This window comes from Equus quagga, chromosome 1, assembly GCF_021613505.1.
Source record: "Equus quagga isolate Etosha38 chromosome 1, UCLA_HA_Equagga_1.0, whole genome shotgun sequence".
Taxonomy (NCBI): domain Eukaryota; kingdom Metazoa; phylum Chordata; class Mammalia; order Perissodactyla; family Equidae; genus Equus; species Equus quagga.
This window is the reverse complement of record NC_060267.1, coordinates 125,270,831-125,296,942: the sequence shown is the minus strand read 5'-3', so window position 1 is coordinate 125,296,942 and position 26,112 is coordinate 125,270,831. Positions and strand designations below refer to the sequence as shown.

General features: G+C 42.7%; 1 protein-coding gene across 1 annotated transcript in view; it reads right to left on the bottom strand.

The window, feature by feature from the left end:
- The window catches only part of CADPS (calcium dependent secretion activator), a 433,248-nt gene that overhangs the window by 242,150 nt on the left and 164,986 nt on the right, over positions 1 to 26,112 (bottom strand). The window contains exon 4 of the mRNA XM_046679760.1: positions 4,472 to 4,552. Coding sequence (XP_046535716.1) covers positions 4,472 to 4,552 — 81 coding nt within the window. The remainder of the gene's footprint in view (positions 1 to 4,471; positions 4,553 to 26,112) is intronic.

Sequence of the window (26,112 nt, the reverse complement as noted above, 5' to 3'; positions counted from 1 at the left end):
TCTCGGAGCCAGTTCTGCCTGATACTGTTGCTTCATTTGGCCTTCTGGATAAACTGAAGGGAATCCAGAGCAAATTTTAGTGGAAGAGAGAAAGCAGTTTCCCGGAGGAGCAGCCATCAGGAAGAGAGGACATGGGGGTAGTCCTGTCCTGGTGAAACTTCCTGCCTGTCATCTAACTGCTCAAAAGAAAGAGCCTGAAACTTGCAATCAGAGTACTGAGCTTCTACTTACTAGCTGAGTGAACTTGGGCACATCACTTAAATTCTTTGATGAGCCTAAAGTGGAGAGAATTACTGCAACACCCAGAATTGTTCGTCACAGGTCTAAACGAGAGTTCACGTGAAATTCTACAGCCAGTGCCTGACGCTTTTAATAAAGGACTGATTGACAGAAAGAGAGAGAGGTCAGAATGAGGTCAGGTAAAGGCTTGGGTGAAGGACATGTCGGATCCTTGGATGAAGTGATGAGGAAAATGAGGGCCTGTATTTGGGGAGGCATTTTGTAATGGTAGTACACATAGTGGTTAAGAGTGCAGATTCTGGTCATTGAGTGGCCGTGGCCATGTCCTCTCATGTCTCTGCCTCAGCTTCCTCTATAAAATGTGGATAATGATAGCACCTTTCTCATAAGGTTGGGTGGTGGGTTAGCTAGGTTATCAAATGTAAAATGCTTAGAAGAGAGTCTGGCACACAGTAAACACCATATAAGTGATATTTATTAATTATGAGCACATCTTGGGGCATCTCTCAATTCAAAATTGCCACTCCAACCACGACTCTACCCCTAGGTACCACCCACACCTTTAGTGATGTATCTCTAGCATCCGTGTGTTCAATGAGACCCTCACCCCCTTCTCCACAACGGATTGGTTGATTGCTTCAGAGCCTGGCCCTTGAACCAAGTTGGGTCAATCAGAGGCATGACTCTTGAAATTGTGAATTTTAAAGGAGTAGTAAGAAAAGTGGAAAGGGGAGATAGCAGAAAGATTTGAGAGAGTTTGATTGGTTGAATGATTCCCTATTGGCCATATTGGAAACATGTAGAGCTGTGGAGCAGTCATGTTTCCCATCTGAGAAGCAAAGAAAGCTGGTTTGCAGAGAAAGAAAGAATAATGAATGGGACACACAGAGATAAGAGGCGAGGGGAAGTCCTGACCACTTGGCAGCCCTGGTTCCAGTTCCCTCCTGGGTCTTGACTGTGTCTTGCACTTAGACTCTGTGAGATATTTCTTGATCCCCAGAGTCAATCCTCTCTTTTACATAAGCTTCCTTGAGTTGGTGCCTCTAATTTGCAATCAAAAGTGCTCTACTCATCTTTTAATTCAGAGAACAGAGTGGATTATGTATGATGGATGACATCTACATCCAGGAATTTCTGGTTATGATATTTACAGGAGCTGATGTTCAGCCATATGGGTTGAAATGCACACCCTCACTAAAATCCACTGTGATGCCAGAAATAGAAAAATCAGGGCATGCTAAAGGAAGATAAGCAGAGGTGCTTTGTTTTAATATCTTTTCACGGACTAGCCAATATCTGAGATCTCGATATTTTATTTAGTTTTTAGTAGATGAGATATTTCTCAATTTTCCTCAGCATTAGCCAGGCTGGTTTAGACACAGAGAGAATTTATTTTCCTTGGAACCCAACTAAACTGATGGAAAAGTAGTTACGTAGCTGAGGCTCAAGAATAAGTGGAACCATGGACTTGAACATCCTGAGGATCCCAGTATATTATTCCCTGTCTCTGTCTCTCTCTGTGTGTTGGCTTCATTCTTTCATCTTCTTTTCCCTGCATGGAAGAACTGAAGGTGGCTGCAGACATCTTTCTAGCACTAGAAACACAGCCCTGTTGACCTGCAGTCCACAGTCCCAGGGAAGGGATTCATTGGTTTAGTCTGCATCAGGTATCCATTTCTGGACCAGTTACTTGTGGCCAGGGCAGGCTGGGAACTGTGACTGGTTCTGCTTGGGTGAAGAGCTCCCTTCCAGGACCAAATAGCTGTGGCAAGGGGGCCACTGGCATGAATAAACATTGCAGAAGAAGACAGTCCCTTTCTAGGAGGACGGGAGATAGTAGGGGGCAGACCCTCTCATAGAAATCCTCAATATCCTAAATGTTTGTGGGTTCCTCCACATAGTTCGAAATTATTCTCTGTTCTCTGTAAATAATAACCAAGATTCACTTTAATTTTTTATTTCATTGTCCAAGAAAGCCTAGTTCTAAGTTGTTAATAATATCCTACTTGGTATCAGAATATCTAGCGGTGTGGGCTGGGGGATAGTTCCTAGATATCCTGTTCAGAGATGGGCAACTTGGCTCCCTATCTACCAGTTGTTCATCCATATCATTCAAAAATTAAAATGAGCTTACAGTAGTTTCTTAAATTATCATGTAAAGTCTCAAAGTAAACAAAACAAAGGTGCCAGGAACTTGTTTTTGAAGTATGTGTGTGTATGTGTAATTTTCTTTAAATGGGATGAATACCTCCTTGTTGGGGTTGTAAATAGTTGCCTAAAGGCAGGAAATAGACCAAATGACCTCCGTTTTCTGGATAATCCGCTGAGGAGACACTGAGTTTACAGAAGTAAATTCTAAAGCCTCATTGATGTTTACTCCCACATTAAGCAGGATGTTCAAACATAAGAGCCTTTCATACTACCTTTAGCCAAATCCATAAGTGCATACTATTTTTAGCCACCAGACTAACTCTACTATAAAATTTGAAGGTGTCCAAAAACAAGATGCAAAGCCTTTCAATAAAACTGCACAAATGGGGCTTTTTATGCTTCTTGGAATCTTTCTTCTGTTTCTCTTCTAGTAGAATTCCTTGTGCCCATCCTCCCTACCATCTCCCACAGCCCTCTTCCCTCACATACACACATGGCCTGTGGCTACTGTAGGAATAAGTAGGACCCTGTTTTTTAAAATTTTGATAATTTGTTTTTCATGACTTTTTTTTGCATCAATTATGAGTTTTTAAGATATTGCATTAAAATATTATTTATTTTGATTACTCAATTTTTGGCCCCCCTCTTAAAGTTTTCCCCAGAGGAGCACGCCTCACCCTTGTCCTAGGCCCGATATTTAGACAGACTTGAACTTAGGGTCCAGTGTAGCCTCTTAACTAGAGTCTATCATGCTCAGTCTGGATTTCCCCATCTCTAAAACAAGAATGATAACTGAAATGTCCTTCTAGGGCTATTTTGAGGATTGAATGCAAGGGTACATGTAAAGCACTCAGCATGTTTGATGCAGAGTCAGCACTCCGTAAATACTACCGGCGTTACTACTGTTAACGGCAACACAAATGACAACAAGAACGACGGGTAACATTTCGGCTCATCAATGCTAAGACATAACCCCAACCCTAGAGAAATCTTATATACTGGGAGGCTCAGACACATAAATAAATAGTCCCCATTCGATGATCTGTGGTAATAAAGGTTTATACGTGGCAGGAAGAAAGCACAAAAGTGGGGAGGACTAACTGCTAAGCTCTTAGAGAAGGGGTTTTAAGTTGAACACTGGAGGGTGAGTAGGACAGTTTGCTAAGTGGAGGAGAGAAGAAAGGTCATTCCAGGTGGAAACACCAGTAGGCACAAAGCCACCGAGGCTGGAAAGGATCTGGAATATTCTGAGAGAGACATTCTCTGTAGCTGGAATGGGGAGTTCTGGTGGGAAAGTTGTGGGAGGTGATGCTAATATGGGAGGATATGGTTTGTGGATTAAAAGCCTTGAATATCCTTCTAAAAAGGTTAGATTTTGTTCTGGGGGTGATAGAGGATTCTATTGAAGGATTTTGAGGCTCTGTTGTGAGATATTCATATACGAGGCTTAGAATGGCAACTGTGCGAAGGATGAACAGGAGAGCGGGAGGGAGTGGAGCCAGGGATGCCCATTAGGAGCCTATTGTAAGATCCAGGCATTGAAGACGAGGGCCTGAATCAAAGCCCTAGCAGCGGAGCCGGAAAGCAGTAAAGAGCTCTGACCCACATTTAGGAAGTGGAATCAATGAGCTGGGTAGCTGATCGAGTGCGGAGTATTGTAGGAGGAAGGAGAAATTGCGAATGACTAGGAGGTTTCGTCCATAGTAATTGGATGCAGAACACCCGAAGAGGAGTAAATGTAGGTATGGGGATATAGCGGGAGGGAGAAGATAAGGAGCTAGATTTTGAACACATTTAACTGGAAATGCAGGGGAATATCCAGGTGGAAATATAAGTCTGGGACTCAGAAGAAAGGTCAGGCTGGAGTTTGAATATTGACTGGAGCATAGGAAATGTACATGCTATCTTCGGGTGAGTTGCACTGAGAAAGGAGGGCTGAAGGTCCAATCAGGGCAATTCTCCTCATCTTTCTTCCTCTCTGCTTCCCAGTTTTATCTTTTCAAGGCTCTTAATAATCAGTGTGCTTCCTGTGTAGGACTTTGGCCCGGACCCCCAGTGAATGTCCCCAAAGTTTCCTTACCCTGGCTATTTGGTCTGCCATTTGGAGACGTCCATCCAGCTCTCGTCTGATCTGGGCTGCTTGCTCATCTGGATTGTCCAGCTGCACAAAAGAACAAACGTGGAGACTTTCAGTTTGGTCACCAAAGACAGTAGACTCATGACTTTCCATTTTACATCCTCTACTCTGTGCCCCTATGGATATACTTTACTAAAAGTTAAGAATCTTGAAACAGACAAATCTAGTTTGAGTGAAATCCTAAGTTCAATCCTCCTCAGCAGAGCGTGATGTGGTAGGCAGTTGCTAAGGAAGACATTTGAATGAGCTTGTACAAGAATCACTTCTGAACTGCTAGGCAGCAATGCTTCTAATGAGGGCCCAATGCAGCACCTCTGTTTTGGCCCAAGGAAGAAAGTGTTTACATAGCAGACACACAAGGAAGGACATGGTAACATAACTCTTAGAAATGTATGAAGCAGACATAATGAGTATTCATAGTGCCTACATGGCACATATCCTGCTGCTCTGGCATCGCCGGACTGAAGGTTAATCCATCATCGCCACCCTTCTTACTGAGCCCAGAGACCTTCTCAACCAGCACTCCAGATGGCCACCACCATGCACTTGGTGTTGATATCTAAGTTGAAATCTATCCTTTTCTTCCCTGATGGTGAGTTATTAGAATATAAGGATCAAAATACCCAAACATAAATAAACCTGGGCGATTCCCTAACTTCTCTGGATTTAGTTTTTTCATCTATAGAATGAAGGGGCTGGTTATGTAATCTCTGTCCCATTCACATCTTTCTATGAATCTATGGAAAGACATTGGCAAACATTTCCATAAGTGGCCATATAATTAACACTGTAGGCTTTGAGAGCCGTAAGATAGATCTCTGTTGCAATGACTCACCTCTTCCAATGAAGTGTGAAAACAGCCATAGACAACATGTAAATAAATGAGCACTGCTGTGTTCCAATAAAATATTATGTGCAACAACACGCGGTGGGCCATAGTTGCTGATCCCTGCTCCTTAAATTGAAGTTCTCTCTTTATTTCCAAGGAAGCCTAGCGCTATCCTTCAAACTGTAATTTAGTCTGTTTTCTTTAGTAATTTATGATTTACTTTATTCACAGAAAAGATTAATAAGTAGGAAACAGTGGCATTCAAATAAGGTGGGCTTTATTCCTCTCTTTAGTACATATTAACTCACAACAAAAAGTAGCTTAAGAAGTACATGGGTTTCCCAAGTCCCTTTGTTTTAAAAGCCATTTTTATTCAGAAATTTGAAAATGATGAAATTTTTATTCAGAAATTTGAAAATGAAAACCCAGCTCCTTGCCTAAAAAAAAGTATCCCATCTATGCTATGAAATGGTTTAGAAAATAAGTTATTTTTAACATGATATAAACAAGAACACTAAAAAAAATTATGGTCCACTTTTGAAGCATCCTGAATAGTCTTCTTCGGTTTGTTTTACAAAACATATAAAACTCCATCTGGCTTTATGCTGTGCGCGTTTATCACCCTGCTCAATTTGGGAGTTGCCTTATCTTCTCCTTTCCACAGTTTTGAGGAACAGGACTATTTCCTAGATCATAGAGACTGAACTGCAACTTTTGGCCATTTATTCTAGGGTAGCATTTCCCAAAGGGTATTGTGCTGAACCACAATCTTATTAGATACTCAAGAAGAAAGGGATCCAGAAGGGCTCCAGAAGAATGGTCAGATACGTTTGGGAAACGCTGTCAAAATGCACAAAGTCTCTGAGAAGTTCTGTAGAAGGGAATCTGTTAGATTTGACCAACTCAACTGTATTTTAACTTAAGTTTTTATTTTTTGGAAAATTCCCAGAGAACATGAGTTGGAAATCTTGTTCTAAATAAATATAAAGAGAGCCACCAGTTGATCCAGATGACCAGTGGTTCATGGGTCACCATTTGCCAAGTGGGAAACATGGTATCCTCAGTGTTATTTTTAAGCTCCAATGAGCTGTTTTTATTCTATTCCCTTGGAAGCCCAAGAGTTCTTCAGATTCAGGTGCAAATGCACTGGGAACACTCAGACTTGTCTTATTCACAATACATATGCAAATGATGAAACATCTGACTGCTCCACTGAGAAGCAGAAAAATGACTTGGTTAGGAGCTTAAGTTGGAAATTTTGTCAGAAGATATGGTGTTCACAGAGGTTAAAACTGAGAAGACAAAACACAGCCCAACAGAACCATCCCCATCACTAAATTTTGCACAAGCATCTGAACGCAACTAGAACTAGCAGAGAATGCCAGCAATGAAGATGAGCTGGCTAGGTCTACACCAAGCTTCATTCATTAATTCATTGGATCAATCATTTACTCAGTCATGATTTTTATGGAATGTCTTGATATGCCAAGATACTGGAATACAGAGAGGACAAGACAGACCCAGTCCTTGCCTCTATGGAGCTCAAATCTAGCAAGCACAGATATGGTTATTTGAACAATTGGGCACAAAAGAGAAGGGATTAGCTCTTATTGATCCCATATCAAGCCCAGGTACCCTACGACCTATGTTACAGCCTTTTCTAAAGGGTCCCAAGAAATAGATGTTAATGCATATTCTCCCAGGACAAGGACTCTGGGGTCAGGAAATACTGCCCCCTCCTGAAAATTTATAATACATATTAGCATAATTAAGATTCTGAGGGGCTGGCCCCGTGGCCGAGTGGTTAAGTTTGCGCGCTCCGTTGCGCGGCCCAGGGTTCGGATCCTGGGCGCGGACATGGCACCGCTCCTCGGGCCACATTGAGGCGGCGTCCCATATGCCACAACTAGAAGGACCTACAACTAAGATATACAACTATGTACCAGGGGGGATTTGGGGAGATAAAGCAGAAAAAAAAAAGATTCTGAGAAATTCTAGAGTAAATAAGCCTATTTAACTGCATTTAACTTTGTCTTTTATGCAACCATTTCACTGAAAACAAATATTCCACAGAGCAGTTTGGGAAATTGCACATGTGCAACAACTTTATGAGGTAGGTACCATTATCACCCCCATTTTACGGATGAGGAAACTGGCTCAGTAAGGTTTAGGAACGTGCCCCAGTTCCCATGGCTGTTAAAGTGGTACAAGCCCCTTGAACTGGAGTCTGCTGTACCTGGCTCTGGAGCTCTTTCCTCTGTATTATGTTGGCTTCCTTCTTAAGTGCCTTGTTTGGTTGTCTAATTGGTTCTGACAATTAGCAAACTCAGGGCCCTCAATTTGTTCCTTGCATACATAGGCCTATTTAACACATAGAGCCACCAGTGGAGGGCAGAGAAATGCCTATCTTCTGCTACCTGTCGTGACTGGCTGATTTCTTCCAGAGACGCTGTCGCAGGGCCAGAGCCTAAGAAATGATAGCCACAGAAACTTCTTCCTCCCTAAGAAATGATGGCAATGGCGTGTCCTTATCCTGGCTTTGCCACTTAGGAGCTGTGTGACCTTCAGGTCTCTTCATCTGAATAATTAGGAGAATAAGTCTACCGAAGGCTGTCATGCAGATTCACTCCAAGACAGTGAATATAAAGTGCTCAGCCCAGCGTCTGGCACGCAACAAATACTCAGGAAATGGTGGCCATTGTTTGAGTTATTAGAGTAGCCCATGTTGGCTGTATTTCTGACATGGGCCACCATGGGGCATCAAAGATTCAGACAAGAAGGTGCCAGATGGTACAGCGTCCCTCCCTGGTGCGAATGTGGGGTCATGGTCTGGTAGTCTGTGCAGTGGAAAGAAAGGTGATCAGGGGCTCCCATCTCTCAGCAAATTTCCCTGGCTTCTCAGCATCTCCCGCTTTCTCCAGGGTCAAGACTCTTTGCTCTGTCAGACTTTCATTAGCAGGAGTGACCAGAAGGTGGACACTGCTGCCTGACAGCTAATGATCTAAAGGGAGGATGAAAACAGAAATGCAACTAAAGCTCCTTAAAATAGCCTGGCATGATAGAGAAGGCCATCCTCAATTGAGAAGCTTGACAGCCCCACTGTATGAAATCCAAAAATACAAAGAGAAATCAAGTAATTACCTTTTCAAGTGCTGGAAAGAAAAAGCCAGAGAGTGAGCTTCCATGGAAACAAGGTGCTATTTACTGCACTGGGCTTTTCCATGAGGAAAGGAAAGATCAGCTAGCAAACCAGGCCAGGGGCAAACCTTTCCCGTTGACGGCTCATTAGGGTTAAAATATGTACATGTGCATGAAGACTTTTTACCTAATTAGACAGATAATCTTCCTACTAGCAGAGGTCAGGCAGAGGCAGCTTGGATGTGTTGATTTGCCCGCCAAGCAAAGGGGACTATTTCCCTGGGCTTTTCTTTTAAAGTGATGGAGAACTGAGCTCAGCACCGCCTAAGTGCAGATGAGGATCAGCCAAGCCTGTCTGAGGCTTGGGATTCTCTCCAACTCACGGCCACGCCCTCTTAGTCAATGCAGAGACAAGAACTCAGACTGGCGTCAGTGTCGGGCTGATTTGCGCCTGCAGGAACGCTGTGTGGCGGAGGACACAGGCCTGAGAATCTGGTGAAGGGATTGGTGCCCAGCTCTCTCACTCCCTTGTTGCATGACCTCGTCAAGCCTCTTAGCCTCTCTAAGCCTGAGTTTCCTCAATTGCAAAGTGGGGATCATTTTTATCTTTCATGGCTATGGAGAGGACTAAAGGAGACAATGTGTTGCATACTTCAAGGAAATTCAGGCTGACTTGTCCACATCTTGACTCTGCAACTTCCTTACTCAAAGGCATTGAACAGTGACTGAACCTTCCTAAGCCTGTTTCCTTCTCTGTAAAACAGGGTTAAGATACCTCCCAAGGATTAACTGAGATGATATGGGTGCAAAGCACTTAATGTGCTTTAGTAGTAGGCACATAGTAGGTCCTATAGTTTAGCAAATAGTTTCTAGAATTATGTCTATTTTAGGGTGGGGATCCATGAGATGTTAACTCCCCTCCCTGCCCTTTATGATTTATCAAAGAAACCAGACACGGGGCTGGGGGAGTCCTGGAATGGACATGAGGTGCCTGTGTTCATGTCCTTTCACTTGCCTTTAGCTGGGGGGACTGTGGGCCAAAGTTGTGACCTCTCTGTCCACAATCCTCTCATTTGAGAAATGATAAACTCTAGGCTGTTATGCTCCGGGAGTCTTTGAAAAGCCTAGATGAGCATTTCTCAAAGTCACATTCTAGGGAACACTAGTCCTGCAGATCCTCCATGAGAAAGGGTTCTGTGGCAATAAAGTCTGCTCCTTTTTTCCCCTTCCTGGAGAGCCACCAGCCACATGGGTGAGCAGCCCTAGACCAAGGCAACCTCATGTGGCCCCACATTTCCCAAGTTTATCTGACCACGTGTGCAATACCTTTGAACAACCCAACAACAGATTTTGGGATTTGCTCACCTAGGCAATTCTCCTGTGTGCTTCATTTTTCTCCTGTCCATGGACAGAAGTTTTTCTTGGGGGGAGGAAGGTGGGTAGAAGCAACCCCACTATGCAAATGGGTCTATATCCCCACTAAACGGACCCACATGTGAACGCCCTGTCTGACCTCTAGAGTGATGGAGAAATCATCGTGGGGCCCAGGCTTGGATCCTCCTCATTAGCTTCAAAGCCCTGGAGGATTGGCCTTGGCAGGGTCCCTGGGAGACATCCTCGGGTTCCAGCTTTCCCTAGGGTTGCTTGAATTCTGTGGTGCTCACATGCTATGATGATATGGAGGCAAGTCCAACTCTAGATTGTTCCAAAGTCATCATTGTTACTGCCTTCAGGCAGCCTTTGGTCAAGCAAAGAGAAGATGTGATTCAAATATGCAGAACATTTAAATAGAAACAGGCAGATTACTTTATGCATTATTTGAATAATTGTCTGTTTTTTGGAAAAATCTGTAGTACTCAGCCTCAGAGCAAATGGACCAACTTCAGCCTCAGGACTAAAATGAAAAGGATCCAGAACTGTGGCTGGAAAGAGCTTTAGAGATGATGTGGTACCTCAGGCCAGGCTCTGAGGCCTGCTGAGCACTGTGGCCTGTCGGGCACCACATCCCCACTCAGTCTGTTCCACGGGTCCCCAGCCGAGGCCTTTGGAAGGATTGCTTCCTCCTGCTGCCAGGTCTTTGCACATGCTGTTCCCCACACCTGGAACACCCTCCTTTGTCTCCTCCTTGACTGGTAACTCTTTCTTATCCTTCAGCCTTCAGCTTGGCAGCAAACTCTTCTCTGACCTCCCCAAACTCGGTGAGCTTTTCCTGTGATAGGCCCTCCTGGCACTATGCACCTCTCTTTTACCGGTATTTATCACAACTGTAATTCTCATGTCCTCATGTGATTATCTGATGTCTACCTTCTAGAGTGTAAGCTCCCAGGGGACAAGGATGGGTGGTTTTGCTCACCTGTGCGTCTCTGGCACCCAGCACAGTGCCAAATACTTAGTGGGCTCTGATGATTGCCTGACCAACTAAAGGACTGAGTTAATTCCCAAAGAGGGACAATGACCTGCCGACAGTCACACAACAATCAGTGAGAGAGCTGGGACCAAGCTCCCAACCTGCTAACTTCTAGTTTGCAGCCTTGCTGCTTAGTGACTGTGTGTCGGAAGCGCCATTCTCTGCAGAAATAGGGAACGACTGAACTTTGCTGGCCTATAACCAGTCACATTCCTGATGAAGCACCCTTCATTTTGGGCTTCAGGGGACAGAGGCACCTGTGCCATAAGCAGCTGTGGCACAAACCACCTGCTGGCCTGGGTTTAGCTCAATCCGTTCATGCTGTTTCCTCTCCACTTCCTGGCCTGGTCCCTCGGTTCCCAGGGATTAGTGTCTGAGAGGGAGGGTGCCAAGACCCACAGCAGAGCCAGGCAGAGGCGCCTCCCTGTAAAGCTCTCCTTTCAGCTGGCACGCCCCTCCTTTTTTCCACAGACCCATGCTTTTATCCTCCTTCAGAGACAAATTGCTCCTGCGGATGCTGTCTTCCTGGCGCACTGCAGTCTGAAAGTTACAGCTGGGATGGTGTCCGTTCCAGCTAAGGGATGTGGGCGGCCAAGCTCTTGTCTCAGGGATGTGCCGAGGTTCGGACTGTGGCTACGTTACTGTGTTTAATGCCTGGCTGATGCCTCCAAACTCCTTTCCTCCCATCCCTTCCACCCTGCCTCCCCTTGGTCCACCTCTAAAGCGGAGGTCGGCAGGCGCCCCCTCTCGACTGTCCGGATTCAAATCCTTGCCTTTCCATGTTGAAGACGAGAAACGTTGAGCAAATTATTAGAGCTCTCTCAGCTTTCGCTTTTTGTTTTTTTTCCAACTCCTTAACTCTAAAATGGGAATAATAATGATAATACCCACCTCCCAGGATTGATGAGAGATTAAATGAGATGGTAGGTATATGACACTTTGCAGAGTGCCTGGCACACAGTCACTTTCCATAAACCTTAGCAGCCATTAGAACTTGGCATTCTGCAGCCTGCACACTTCATCCACATGCACGTTCTGATGCTAATAACACTTAAAGTGTCAGATCAGGTTTCCCCCGCTCTCAGGTAGGAAACCAAGCTTCAAAAGATTAAGCAGCTTGCCAGTAGTTTCGGAGATAGCTGGCTCTGCACAGAGGGAATAACTCTTAGGGGGGAAAAAAAAAAGCACTGTCTTAGAACCAAAAAAACCTTGAGATCAAACCCCACCTTTGTCATACACTCACTGTGTGACCAGGGCAAGGGCGCTCAACCTCTCTGAGCATCTGTACCTGTAGCTCTAAAATAATACCCTCAGAGGACTATTGTAATGATGATGATAGATATTTTCCCACTCTAGGGGTTCAACACATTGTAGGTTTATTATTACTTCTCTTATTATTACCGGGAGTGAACGGTGAAGGCTGAAGCCTTGGCTCCCAACTGAGTCTGTTACCAGGGCTCTGGTCCAGGGCTATTTTGTAGAGAAAATGTAGAGTTAGGCGTCCTGTGAACACTCAGTTATATTCTGTTTTTATAAAAATCGCCCAAGGAGACACCACCTCATTTGTGGAAGAGTTAAAATAAGATCATTAGTGTCTTTCTTTACCACACCTATTTCCTCTCCAAGAGAAGACCTTGAGTAGGTCAAAGTTTCCATTCTGAAGGACGTACTTTTCTTTGATTACAAAATGCAGGGTTTAGCTCCCAGAGTTTGTCAGCCAATGAGAACACCCTCTGCATTTGAGTCACCAGTTTTATGTCTTTGCTGGCTTCTGGTAATGCAGTAAATATAACACAAGAGCTCCAAATGCAGTAATTCTCTGAGCAGGCAGCAAATAAATACATAAAAATACCCCAAACAGAAAACCAATCCCTTCCTTTATGATCCTGCAGTGCTCAACCATTCCCACCCCCGTCGGGAACGACCTCTTCTCCTCTTTCCATCATTTCAAATCTGATATATCATTCAGGCTCTGGTTTCAGACCCGCTTCCTTCAGGGAAGGCCTTCTTGATTACTTTAGCCACGTATCAACCTGCTTTTATAGGCATCACCAACCAGCCCACCATCTAAACTTTCTATGTCTCATATGTCTTAGGTTTCCTTCCCTGCCAGAACAGCTGGAGGGCATAGTGGTCAGGGACCCAGAAACTGGAAACAGATCTGGGCTCAAATCTTTGCTCTGCCACTTACCAGCTCTGTGACACTGGATAATATAACGCACTGTCTCTGTCTGCAGCCTCATCTGCAAAGTGGGAGTCCTAATAGCAACAATGCCAACAGCAGAGGGTTGTTATGAGAATAAAAGAAGATGGTACTTGTAAAGCAATTAGCATGATGCCTTGAATATGATTCAGGTCCACAAAGTCAAGGCCATAATTTAGTACAGTTGAGGCCAGAGTCTATGAATTTTACCCCGCATGAAGGACACGGCTTTGTTTTTTATGGATCATCTTAATGATGTTCACAGCTGGGGTGGGGAGATGGTCCAATTCACCTGCACTACCCTGAGGACACGTGGAACTGAAGCCATTCAAAGAAGGGAGTGGGCATTGTCTTTCTGGGTGGGAGTGCAGCAGACGAAGCTCAGGGTATAGAAGAAGCAGGTGGTTTTGCGAAGAGAGGATGCTACGGAGTAGGTTGGGCTATCTTTTCTTAACTGTGCATCACGTCCTAAATATCCCTTGAATCCATCTGTTCCGTTTATCCATTTCCCTAGGCCAGTCTGCCATCGTCTCCATCCTGGACCACTGACCTGTTTACCTGCATCCTCTCTGATACAGCAGTTCTCAATCCTGGCTGCATATTAGAATTACCTGGGGGAGATGAAAGGAAATTCTGATGTCCGGGCTGCACCCAGACCAACAAAATCAGACATTTGGATCGGGGCCCAGGCATCAGTACTTTTTTTAACTGTCCAGGTGATTCCAATGTGCAACAAGGATTGAGAACTTCTACCAAAAGCCAGTGGTTCTCAAACTATGGTGCACATAAGGATCAACCAGAAAACTTGTTAAAACACAGAGTTGTGAGCCTCACCCCTGGAGAGTTTTGATTCAGTAGGTCTGGGGTGACACCCAAGATTCTGCCCTTCTGATATGTTTCTGCATGACGCCAATGCTGCGAAACCACACTATAAGAGCAAGGATCAAATTCATGCTCAGCACTGCATTCTGCTCATCTTTTTGGAACATGCATTTGCTCATGTTACTTTCCTGCCTGAGATCCTATAATAATGCTCCATTTTCCCTGGCAATAGGAGTTTGAGATCCTTATCAAAGCTTACGGAGCTGTTACCATCTGGCTCCTGCACAGCTTTCCAGCCTTATCTCCCACCACTCTGTCCTGCCCTCCAGGCTAAGGCCATTCTGTGCTTCTAGATTTTCAAACATGACGTATTCTCTCCTAGCCCCAGGCTGATGCACATGCTCTGCCCTCCTCTGCCATCCTTGTCTGGCTAACACGTACTCATTAACCCAACTTCTAGCCTGGATGTTGCTTCCTTAGGAAATTTCTTGGCTCCAGCCAAGATCACTTCCTCTAGATCCTCTAACATCCTCAACCTCCTCTTTTGTCACTCCCATCATATTTGCATTATTTGCTCTGGGTCGAGCTCTCTGCAAGACTATAAATGCCTCAAGGACAGGGACATTGTCTGTCTTGTTCACTATAAAATCTCCAGTGACTAATGCATGGTAGGTGAGCAAGAAATATTTGCAGAATTAAATTTAAGATGGAGATAATAATATCTACTTGGCAAGGTTGTTTTGATGTGTTAATAAGTTTTTCCAAGCACTTAGTGTGGTATCTGACACTTAATAGGTGCTCAAATCATACCTAGAGAGAAATCTGAATGCAAAAGGTTGAAACTTAAATCCTTGTTGAATGTGTAAATGAAATTGAGTATTTAAGTGCAGAAAGGACAAAGAATAACTGACTAAAGTGGTGTGAATGCTAGAGGCGTGAACTGATTAAACTCTGGGAGCCTCAGTTTCCTCATCTGGAAACTGGGAATATTAACACTCAATTCACCCTTTAAAAATATTCATTAAACACTTGCTTTGTGTCTGGCATTGTCCTAGGAGCTGTGGGAGCAGGCTGAAGGAGAACTTGCCTTCTGTGAGGTTATAGTCCACATGAGAGCTAACATATATTGAATAGTGAGTATTACTATGGCCTGCCATCATACTCAGTGTTTCACTCATTCTCTTGTTTGGTGCTGGAGGTAGGTATTACTATCACAAGCAATATCACTTTCAGATCAGGAAACTGAGGCTGAGAGGAACTAAAGAAACATCTCAAAGAAATGGTAGAGCTGGGACACGAATTCAATTCTGCCTGAATCCAGAGCGTATGCTTTGAACCAGTTTGCTGTCACAACACTTGGTTGGGATAATTTTCAGAATACTTTCAAAAACAAAAAAGAAGGGTTAATGTTCAAAATCAGTAAAGTATTACAGAAATGTTAATTATCCTTATTGTCATTCGTTTTGAATTTGTTTTTTACTAATTTCTGAAACTCTGTTCAGGCAGCCAATTTGATGGGAAATGGTCACTTTTCCAAAATGAGCCATAGGAGATTTTGAGATGAATATTATAGAAAATAAAATGCCTTTTTTTGCTGTTGAATAATTTTGATATCTCAGCAACATTGAGTCATGGTGAAAAGCAATTTATAATTGGCAAAAATAATGCACTCAACAGGAAATCCAGAAAACATGCAATGATGTCTAAAACACCTTTATACACTAATAAAATCAAACGCTTTTGCTAAAATGCCCACTCTTTACTTTGAAAGGAAGTGAACTTCATTTTCAGATATTGATAATGCAGTATAAAAATTACTCCAAGGTCAAAAGGAAATCGAGTTTTCCAGCTTCTGCAATCATGGCTTTAGTGAAGGTGTATGTTCATGCAGATGAGTGTATATGTGTGTGTGTAACGGAGATACCAAGCAGTAGGAAACATTCAGAGCTATAAACCATAGAGCTGCCTGTGTCAATTAAAACCGAGACAAAGTAGTTTAATTTCCAGGATACATGAGAACTGCCATATGCATCTCTGTTTCCTTTGAGTGGCATGTCACAAATATAAGACACACTTAATTTCTAGTCCCAGGCTGATCATTACACAAGTACCTGGTAGGAAATTGGGTCTATTCATAAGTCTACCCACATATATCATTATCTCATTTTGCCTGCCCTGAAGAGTGTGTCTACCTTTGTGATACCATTGTTCAAAGCCAAAAATATTTATAAAGGGCGTGTTTCACCTTGATTAAGACCTGTCAAGGGAACAGTTTGTTCCTGGAGTCAAATCTGTTACCAAGTAGATACATATTTTATTAGTTATTTTAAAAGTGTCTGTGGGCAAGAGGAGGATGTAGTAGTAAAAAAGAGTGAGGTCTCAAATTTTCCAACAGATGGGAAAAAAGAAATGACAAAAAACCCCAAATTACATTGTCAGCATTTGTTAAATTCTTCCTGCTTGCAATATACTGCACCATGTGCTCCAGATGAGCAAAGGCATCAGGATATCATCTATTCTAACACAGGTGACAGTTCTTAACTTACCTGTGGGAATATACTGACACCTACTCTTGTCATATTCAGCAAGTTGGAAGTGGTTGGGGGGATTCAGAGGGAGAAGATTTTATATTTTTGATGAAGTTGGGGTCAAGAATTCATGTCAACCATAAGCAAAAATAATCATACATTATACTGAAAATATAAGTAAACATTGAAAAAGTAAATTAAAAAAGAAGAATGAATTCATCAGGATAGGCTAATTTATTCCAGGGTGATAAATTAACCCTGAAATCTCAGTGGCTTAAGAAAACAATGGTTTATTTCTTGCTTACCCTACACATCCAATGTGGACTATGGGGGACTCTATTCCACATGGCCACTCAGGGAGCTGGGTAGATGAAAGCAGCACCATTTTGTGACTCTGCTATCTTATGTGGCTTCCAGGCTCACTGTGACAGGAGAACAGAGAGCGTGGAGAACTCATAGCCTGTTTATCGGAACCAGACATACGGCCCTAAGTTAATTTCAAAGGAAGCTAGAAAATGTAAGGGAACATATAAAATATTTTGAGAGCGTTACTGACTCTGCCACAAAAACTACTGTGGACTCTGGTTAAAGTGCTTCTAACAAAAGTCTATCTTGAGAATCTGGAAATTGCTCAATTCTCTATTTTACCTGAACTGTGTGGACAATTCTGCATCATTTCAAATTAATGCAAGTGAACATGGCATAATATAATTAAATATGCATTGTGAAAGGCAAATACAGCCTGGCTTAGAGGAGGGAAATAAAAGAAAGAAGGACTCTCCTCTGAGAGAGAAACCTGCAAACAAATAGCATTTTAGCCCATATAAATTAAAACAATATTGACTGAAATACACAATTACGGTACTGGAGAGGTTCAAATCAAGATGGCCCTAGGGTCTCAGAATCTAATTTATTTCTAATATACCTACAATTGCCCAGGCTAAGAAACACTTTGAGGAGTTGACCACCGTCACGACAGATGATTTCTTGTCTCTTGAAATTTTATTTGCAATTCATATGCAAGACTAATCCTCTGTGAAACTGTTTTTAAAATTAGACAGATCATTTGCTGATGCTTCCCTTTCATATTTGCAAAAGCACCTGAGTTTTCATAGCAAAAGGAATGCTTTTTAGGGCCTTTAGAGAAAAAACTTTGTAGCGATTGTAGTAAATTTCCCCCCTCATAGATTACTGTAAGATCTCAAAAGGAACAAAAATTTAGCCAGGGACCTCAGTGAAACCCCTTTGAAAAAGGAACTTTCACAAGGAAAGGAAATTCATAAAGGGGATTGTGTTTTTAAAAAGCAATTATTAAATGTATGTATCAGGTGAACACCCTGCCCCTTTTACGTAGTGTTCCTGGACACAGAATTGATTTTCAAAACGATGTCTTTCAGCAAGATATCTGTCGTATTCTAAGGCAGGGGAATGGAAAAACATATTTTTGAGAAATAGTTTTAACATGAAGTGAAATCCAAATGCTTTTCAGCTTAAGAGCTCAGCTAGTGCCTGACACAAAATAGGTGTTTAATATATATTTATTAAGTGATTGCCTATGAATATTTTATCTTCTATGTAACAGGGAACTCTGAGTATTCTAAGCTGGTCTATGCTTTTTTGTTTTTTGGTGAGGAAGATTGGCCCAGAGCTAACATCCGTTGCCAAACTTCCTCTTTTTGCTTGTGCTGAGCTAACATCTGTGCCAATCTTCCTCTATTTTGTATGTGGGATGCTGCCACAGCACGGCTTGATGAGCAGTGTGCAGGTCTGTATCTGGGATCCAAACCTGTGAACCCTGGGCTGCTGAAGCGGAGTCCACAAACTTAACTACTATGCCACCGGGCCAGTCTATATGTGTTTTTTTAAATTAAAAAATTATCCTCAATGCTTTTATCATTCAACCTATCATGGTCATCCTTATCAACTCTATTGATTAAGAGATGATTGGCTCAGCTACTTATTCATTTTATTTGCTACAAATAAGAGAGTGATCTAGAAGTTTAGGGTTTGGAGAAAATGAGATACTTAATAGATATGAAAATCCTTTGAAAAGTTGAAAGGACTCTACAGAGATTATTATTATTGTTGTTGTTATTGTTGTTGGTAGTGTTTTACTTCAAGTTCTGCAGGCATTTTGCTGACATTTTAGCAAGACGTGTACTCCTGTAATTTTTTATTTTGAAATTATGCCATAGAGATATCAAATCACGATGCCACAAGGCCCCTGCTGGTTTCAGATACTGCTTAATGGATTCTGTCTCTATGGCTTGACATGTGCAGATGAGTTGGAAAATGGCTGATTAAAAAATTTAGAGTCAACATATGCAGCCAGCCTGCACAGAACAAGATAACGCCCTGGGTGACAGCCTGTGGCTTTGATGTAGGACAATTGGAAGGGATCTTATGCTCCTAATGGGAAGTCAGACTACTGCACCCAATGAGGAAAAAATTCTGAAAAATTCATAAGCTTCCCTATCATGAATAATTAATCTCTAAGTCAACAAGCACTGGCAATTTATATTGTCCAGCACTGGGGAAAAGCCAAGGATTGGAGCTATATCTCCCTTGGCAAACCCCTCTTTAGTGATTAATTCCATAGCAATCTTCAGTTTCTTATCAGAAAAATAGGCCTGCAGAAATTCAGGAGACAATCTTCAATATAAACTATGACATTAGCCATCATAATTTATAACACGAAGGCATCAGACCTCTCCTTAACCACAGACTCCTAAAGAAAGGTCTGGATTCAACAGAGATCCCGAGTGGGATTTTTCATGACAAAATTCCATGATAGGCCAGTGGTTTTTAACCAGTGGAGGTGGGGAGCAATTCTGCTCCTCAGGGGTTATTTAGGAAGGTCTGGAGACATTTTTGGTTGTTATAAGCGAAGGAGAGAGCACTACTGGTACCTAGGAGATAGAAGCCAGCGATGCTGCTAAACATCCTCCACTGCACAGATCAGCCCCCTACAACAAGGGATTATCCAGCCCAAAATGTCAATAGTGCCAAGGTTGAGAAACCCTGCTGTAGACGCTGACCTCCAGGAGACAAGCTGTTTGCCCTGACAACACTTGATCACGGAGGCAGAGAAAACGTTGCTGAACTGACATGGAGGCTTAACTTCCTAATGTTAATCCTCTAGCTGTGAAACTCTTCCCAATATTACCAGCTGGGCTGAAATCTGAAATAATTTGAGGAAAGAAAGAGAGAAGAACGAGAATTTCGGCAGTTCATACTGTGGTTAATAAATTTCAAGTAGGTGCCAGGTTAGCAAAAATAATCCAGCCAGGCACTTGTGGAACCCTGCTTTAGAGGCGATTTCACTGATGTATGTAAGACATGGGGGTCCAGTTCCTGGAACTGTGCCAGGAGTGTTCTGAGCGCGTCAGCCCCACTATGTGCTACGTGTGTTCTTACGGCAAGCTTTCTTGTTCCAGGAGAATCACACATTCTTCTCTAACATTCTGTCAAATGTATGCTGACCACAACATACTCACGAACCAGGACCCCAATCTGTCACTCAGAGGGCAAGAGTGATGCAAACATACAACCACCTCACCTTTATTTAAAAGCCTGAGTGAGATGCATCCCACAACCAAGTCAGAACAAAAGAAGTAGAGACTCTGGGCAGGATGGCAGCAGGGGGAGGAGGAGGATGCCAGGCTGGTGCTCCTTCTATACCTTTATCTAAAGCACCTCAAGATAAAAGTAGAAAAACTCCACTCCTATTCCCATCTGGGAAAAGATCTTGCCCTCCTTCCTCACTAAACCATTTTCAGTTATCTTTTTAGCTTTCCCAATGTCACTATTTCATAACAAAGAAAAATTAACGCTTGATTCTAAATCTGTGTTCCTGGGGATTCTTTCAGTGAAACGAGAAACCACACTAATCTTGTTGAGAAGAAAGGGCTTTCAATGAATTCCTTTTACTGAAGAACATCTTAAGCCAGTTTCTCTTTCTTGGTAAGCCTCTGTACAGTGAGTATAAAGTTGAGATTTCTGGGGCCCAGGTTTATATCATTCTTCCCTTTTTAAATATTTTTCTAAGCATAAATTTATGCATATTTTTACATACAATTTCTAAATGAGCAAAGCTGCAAAGGAGAAACACATCGACCCAAGGAAACATTTGCAATAGGGTGTTGAATGGGATTCTTCCTGCTGTTCAGGAATGAAAGACACGATCTTTAGAGGGGGCTTTACACCCTCCAAGGCTCATTAAGAGCCGTCCAGTCTGACCTGAGACCCCCAATCGTCATCCCGATGACCCTCCCCAGCAATCTTGTCCCCATGTCTATAGAAGCAGAAGACTGGGAAAGGAGAGGAGAGAGACTGATCAGAAAGAAAGAGAACTGTCGGGATTCCTGGGACATTGGCCAAGGGTGGACTGCTGTGGCTTTTCTTTCTGTTACCTGTGGGGCTACTGCTGCTTCTCCTCCAAGAAAATAACCCGGAGAGATTAGGTTGCCCGAAAGAAGGAGGGGCATCTCATTTTTCTTGTTGGATGTCTGCTTTGCAGCCAACCAACTTTGGTTGATCCACATCAAGTTGAGCAGACTAGAACATCAAGAGAACTGGAAGGAGACAGCAGAGGGGTGGTGGGGTGCACCTGCGGCCTATTTTTACTATGACTATTTGGTGTGGTAAAGATGCATGGGTTTCTCATGGGCCAAGTGCACACTGAGGAAGGTAGCTGAGCTACAGCCGTCTTGCTGGAACCTCATCCTAGAGGGTGGATGCTGGCCCAGGGAAGCCCAGCAACAGGGTCCTCTAGAATGGAGTTCCAGAAGTGGAAGCTGATGTGTGCGTGGGAGACAAGATGCTGAAGAAGGTCTACCTCATAAGAACACATCTGCATGACCAGGATCTCCCAGGCTGCAGAGCCCACCTCAGATGTGTCGTTGCCCTGTCTAGAATGCTCCCACCGCACTCTACCCTAAGTCAATCCCTGCCGTCTTTCCTCTCTAGGGCAGGCTTTCTACCACATCCTGGTCCTGTCTTTCAGACTCTGTTCTCAAAGGCTCTCTTAAAATCATGCACTTGCCATCACACAACTCAGGTTAGTTTGAAATTGTACACCCATTAGTGTGATTGCTGATTGATGTCTGTAAGTTCTATGGGTTTTTGTTTTATTTTGGTGAGGAAGATTGGCCCTGAGCTAACATCTGTTGCCAATCTTCCTCTTTTTGCTTGAGGGAGACTCTCCCTGAGCTAACATCTGCGCCAATCCTCCTCTATTTTGTATGTGGGATACCACCACAGTATGGCTTGACCAGCAGTGTGTAGGTATGTATTGAGAATCTGAATCCATGAACCCCAGGCCACTGAAGTGGAGCATGTGAATTTAACCACTATGCCACTGGGCTGGCTCCATAAATTCCATGGTTTTTCCTCAACATGGTCACCTTAGAGACTGACACAAAGCCTGATCTGTTAGGGGTTTAATAAATTCTTGAGGAAAGAGAAGGAAACGAGCTTTCTCTACATAGCCCTCCTCATGGCCCCTCTCAGAGCATTACCACTGTAGCATATGGTATTATTGTTATTTGCACACGTATCTAATGCTCCCACAAGACTAAAAACTTCCGAGGGCAAGAAATATATCTGGTTTCCTCCCGATCTCTGATAGAACCTGAAGAAAGAAAGAAATCGTGGGCAAGATTTCTGTTTGCCACATCCACTTGAACAAAAACCTACACTAGATTCTTCCCATTCAAATCTTACCCTCAGAGTCCCCACTACAAGATCTTATTTTGAAGAACTCTGGTTCTTCAGTCACTGGCTCAACGACTTCAAACTGTCTCCCTGATTGCCAAGATTCATCCGCTTCATTCTAAATTCCATTCCAGACTGACTGACGCGATAGGTGGGGAGGCACAAGGGGTGTTGGGTGTGGATGACAATAGAGGGAAGAATGACACTTTGGGCCTTTTGTTCTCCAGAGGAACTTAGTTGGGGAAAAATCATATCGAAAGAGACACATCATGTTTGCACCTGTAGAGGAATTAAAAAGCATTTATTGCGGGGCTGCCTTATTAACTAATGAATTCAAAGGCGGTAAGAAAAGAATCAGAAGGAACGATAATGAGTTATTTTCAGCCGCGGAAGGGATGAAGGCAATTCAAAAAGTGGAGGTGTCCTTCTTTAATAATTGAAATCCTATTTCACAGTCCACAGATTTTGCGGTTGTGCCTTGATACCACAATAAAAGTATTTCTGGAATCAAGGAAAGAGCTCAGCTTTTTTTTTTTTTTGACCTTAAAGATAAGTGCAGGAGCTATTTTTTTCACTGTTTATTCTACTTTAGCCTAGGAAACCTATACCCCTAGGAAGCCAGGAAATCACTAAATGACCAGAAAAATGCCAGAACAGACCCGCTTGGTCTCAGGTATGTGAGACACTTGAATTCCAAAGGAGCTTAATTGGGAATCTTTGCAAGGAAGCCGCAAGCACCAGAGATGGTAGCTCTTCACAACTGCCTTGTCCCCTTCCTCTGCAAGTACTATTTCCCACTCTAGCTGTTAGTGCTTCAAAAGTCATCTCTGAAAACTGTTAGTGTCCAGCGAGTCAAAGGATTATCAAACCAGTCCATTTTAATACTCTCCTTCACTTTGCTATTCCACAGAGTTGGAAGCTAAGAAGTCAGCAAACTAGTTTAACATTTCAAAATTCTTATTTAAGAGATCTGGATGACAGGGAAAAAAGTTTCTAAAGGGGATTATAACAGAGGCGGTTCATTCTTTCCTTCCTTCCTCTTTCCCTTCTTTGCACAAATATTTATTAAACATAGATTGTGTCAGGCAATGTGCTGGATGATAGGCATACAATGGTGAGCATAAATGAACTCACTGGTCCTTCCCTCATGGAATTTATAATCTAGTGAGGGATGCACACACTAGTCAAGTAATCACGCACATTAGCGTAAACTTATAAATAGACAATTGCTCCAAAAGATGAGGACAGGATTCTGCCAAAGAAGTCTCCCCTAGCAGCACTTGAGAACTAAAGACAAGAGGAGGTTAACTAGGCAAAGAGTGGGGAAGCGCATTTTAGGCAGGCATAGAGCATGAAAACGGCCCATGCGGGAGGGAATGTGGAAGTAGATCAGTGTGGCTAGAGTAGAGGGAGAGGGCAGAGTTATATGAGATGAGGCTGGGGAGTCAAGCCATGCATGGGGTCATGGAAAGACTGTGCATGGGGTCTAACAGGTCACAGGAGGGTCACTCATCTTTATCCTGGAAGCAGTAGGAAACCACTGGAAGATTTAAAGCTGGAAGGCAGGGTGGGAAACGTGGGGAGCAGGGATGAGAAGCTCAGATTAGTGTTTCATATGGCTTATATGGGCAATGGATTGGAAGAGTTAAGGGTGAATCCTGCCAAGAGCGGCCAAATCTACTAAATATACAGAGTGCCAACATCAGGCTAGGTGCTTTATAGTATGCACAGACTTACTCCATTGTGATTATAACCCCAGAAAGAAGGACTTTTTTATATTTAAATAAACTTTTTGTTTTAGAAAAGTTTTAGATTTATGGAAAAGTTGCAAAGATAGTACAGAGGGTTCCCATATACGCCACACCCAGGTCCCCCTATTGTTAACATCTTATATTACCATGGTACATTTCTCAAAACTAATGAACCAATATTGACACATTATTATTAACTAAATTCCATAATTTATGTGGATTTCCTTAGTTTCCCCCTAAGGTCCTTTTTTCTTTCCAGGATTCCATCAAGGATACCACATGATATTTTGTACTATGTCTTAGACTCTTCTGGGCTCTGAAAGCTTCTCAGACTTCCCTTGAATTTGATGACTTTGACAGTTTTGAGGAGTGCTGGTCAGGTATTTTGTAGAATGTCCCTTGATTTGGGTTTGTCTAGTGTTTTTCTCATGGGTAGACTGGGTTTCTGGGTTTGGGGGATGAAGACCACAGGAGTGAGGAGCCACTCTCATCATATCATATTGAGGGGACACGCTATTGCCGTGACTTATCGCTGCTATCAACATTGGTCACCTGGCTAAGGTGATGTTTTCCAGATTTCTCCACTGTGAAGGTCCTTCCTTTCTCCCTCCTCTCTTCAGAATGCTTTCTTTGGAGGCAAGTCACTAAGTGTAGCCGAAATTATGGGGCAGGTTATTCTCCACCTCCTTGAGCAGCATCTACATAAATTATGTGAAATTCTTCTGTATGGGAAACTTGGCTCTCATTTATCTCTTCTTTTCCATTTATTTATTGTCATTTATTTATTACAGTATAAACTTAAGGATACTTATTTTATACTTTGAATTATAACCCAATATGTTATTTAATTTCTTGCTTAAATTGTTATAGATTTGGCCATTGGAGGATCTTTCTATTGGCTCCTGTGTCCATTTTACATATGCCCGTTATTGTGAATTTTTCTTCTTTTGAGCGTGTCCTTACCTTTTGGCACTACATGATGCTCCAGGTTCATCTTGTATATTGCCTACCCTAGCCCTAGAATTTAGCCATTTCTCTAAGGAGCCCTGGTTCCTTTTATGGGACAATAGTATTAGAAACCAAGACACAGGCATAGGATATGCTCAGTTCTGCTGGGGAAAGAAGGATTTTTATCCTTAATTCATATGAGAAAGAACACTGATGCTTAGAGAGGTTAAATGACTACCCAAGGAAAGGACGTAGCCAAGATTCAACCAAACACCCTTTCCTTCATTCTCCTTTGTAAGAGTACTCTAAATTTCATTCCATACCCACCATTTTCCCAGTTGGCTCATGTACTTGGGGGGGAGCTGATCCCACTCTCAGCTCCAGATGAGGGTCCTCCCTGGCTTAAGTCATTTATCAGAGCTCATGCACCTGGCCACAGTGATTGCATCAATTACCTGATACTTTGGTATGAAATGTATGCACCAATCAGATGCAAGATGACATTTTCTAGAGGGTTTCTGGGTAAGAGACTTTCTCCCTCTTCTGAGAGAGATGCAGGGGGAAAATTGTGTCTTCCTGCTGGATGTCAATGGAACTGTAAGAAGAACTTATTGCAGGATAAGACTGTGCAATCCATTGTGAGGGAAACAAAGAAGGCAGAGACTCTGTCTCTGAACTCAATAGTTTACAGTCAAAGTAGGGGAAAAGATCATATAGAGTTGAAAATTCTGCTCCAATTAAAGATGGTGGGTGATTCACCTGTTCGTTTATTTATAATATATAATACACCTACTTTGCTTCCAGAAAAGGAGTAGATGTTTTCCAACAAGGCATGGATGAACCAAACCTCTATAAACAAGGTTAAAAATGACAAGAATCAGATGAAAAACTGGGAATGGTAATTTCACTCAAAAATCTAGCTAAGGAAACTTACTGAAATTGAGCAAAAACAGGACTCTGAATTCCTACTCACCAAAGGCAAAATGAAGAACATGATATGCTACTTTGTTTTCATAATCAAATTTCAAAACTTCTAGTTCTGAATTCTGAGAGGAACCTGTCACTGGACAATTTATAAAGGGGACACTGAACTCCATAACGGTTGGTTTCAGTGACAGCAGTTTCACAAACAATGCAGGAGCATTCCCCTTAAGACCATTGCTTATATCCGTTCTCAATAAAAGCCAAAGGTATAAAGAGCAGTTCTGCAAAGACTTCCAAAGAAACCCAGGGTGAACTGCCA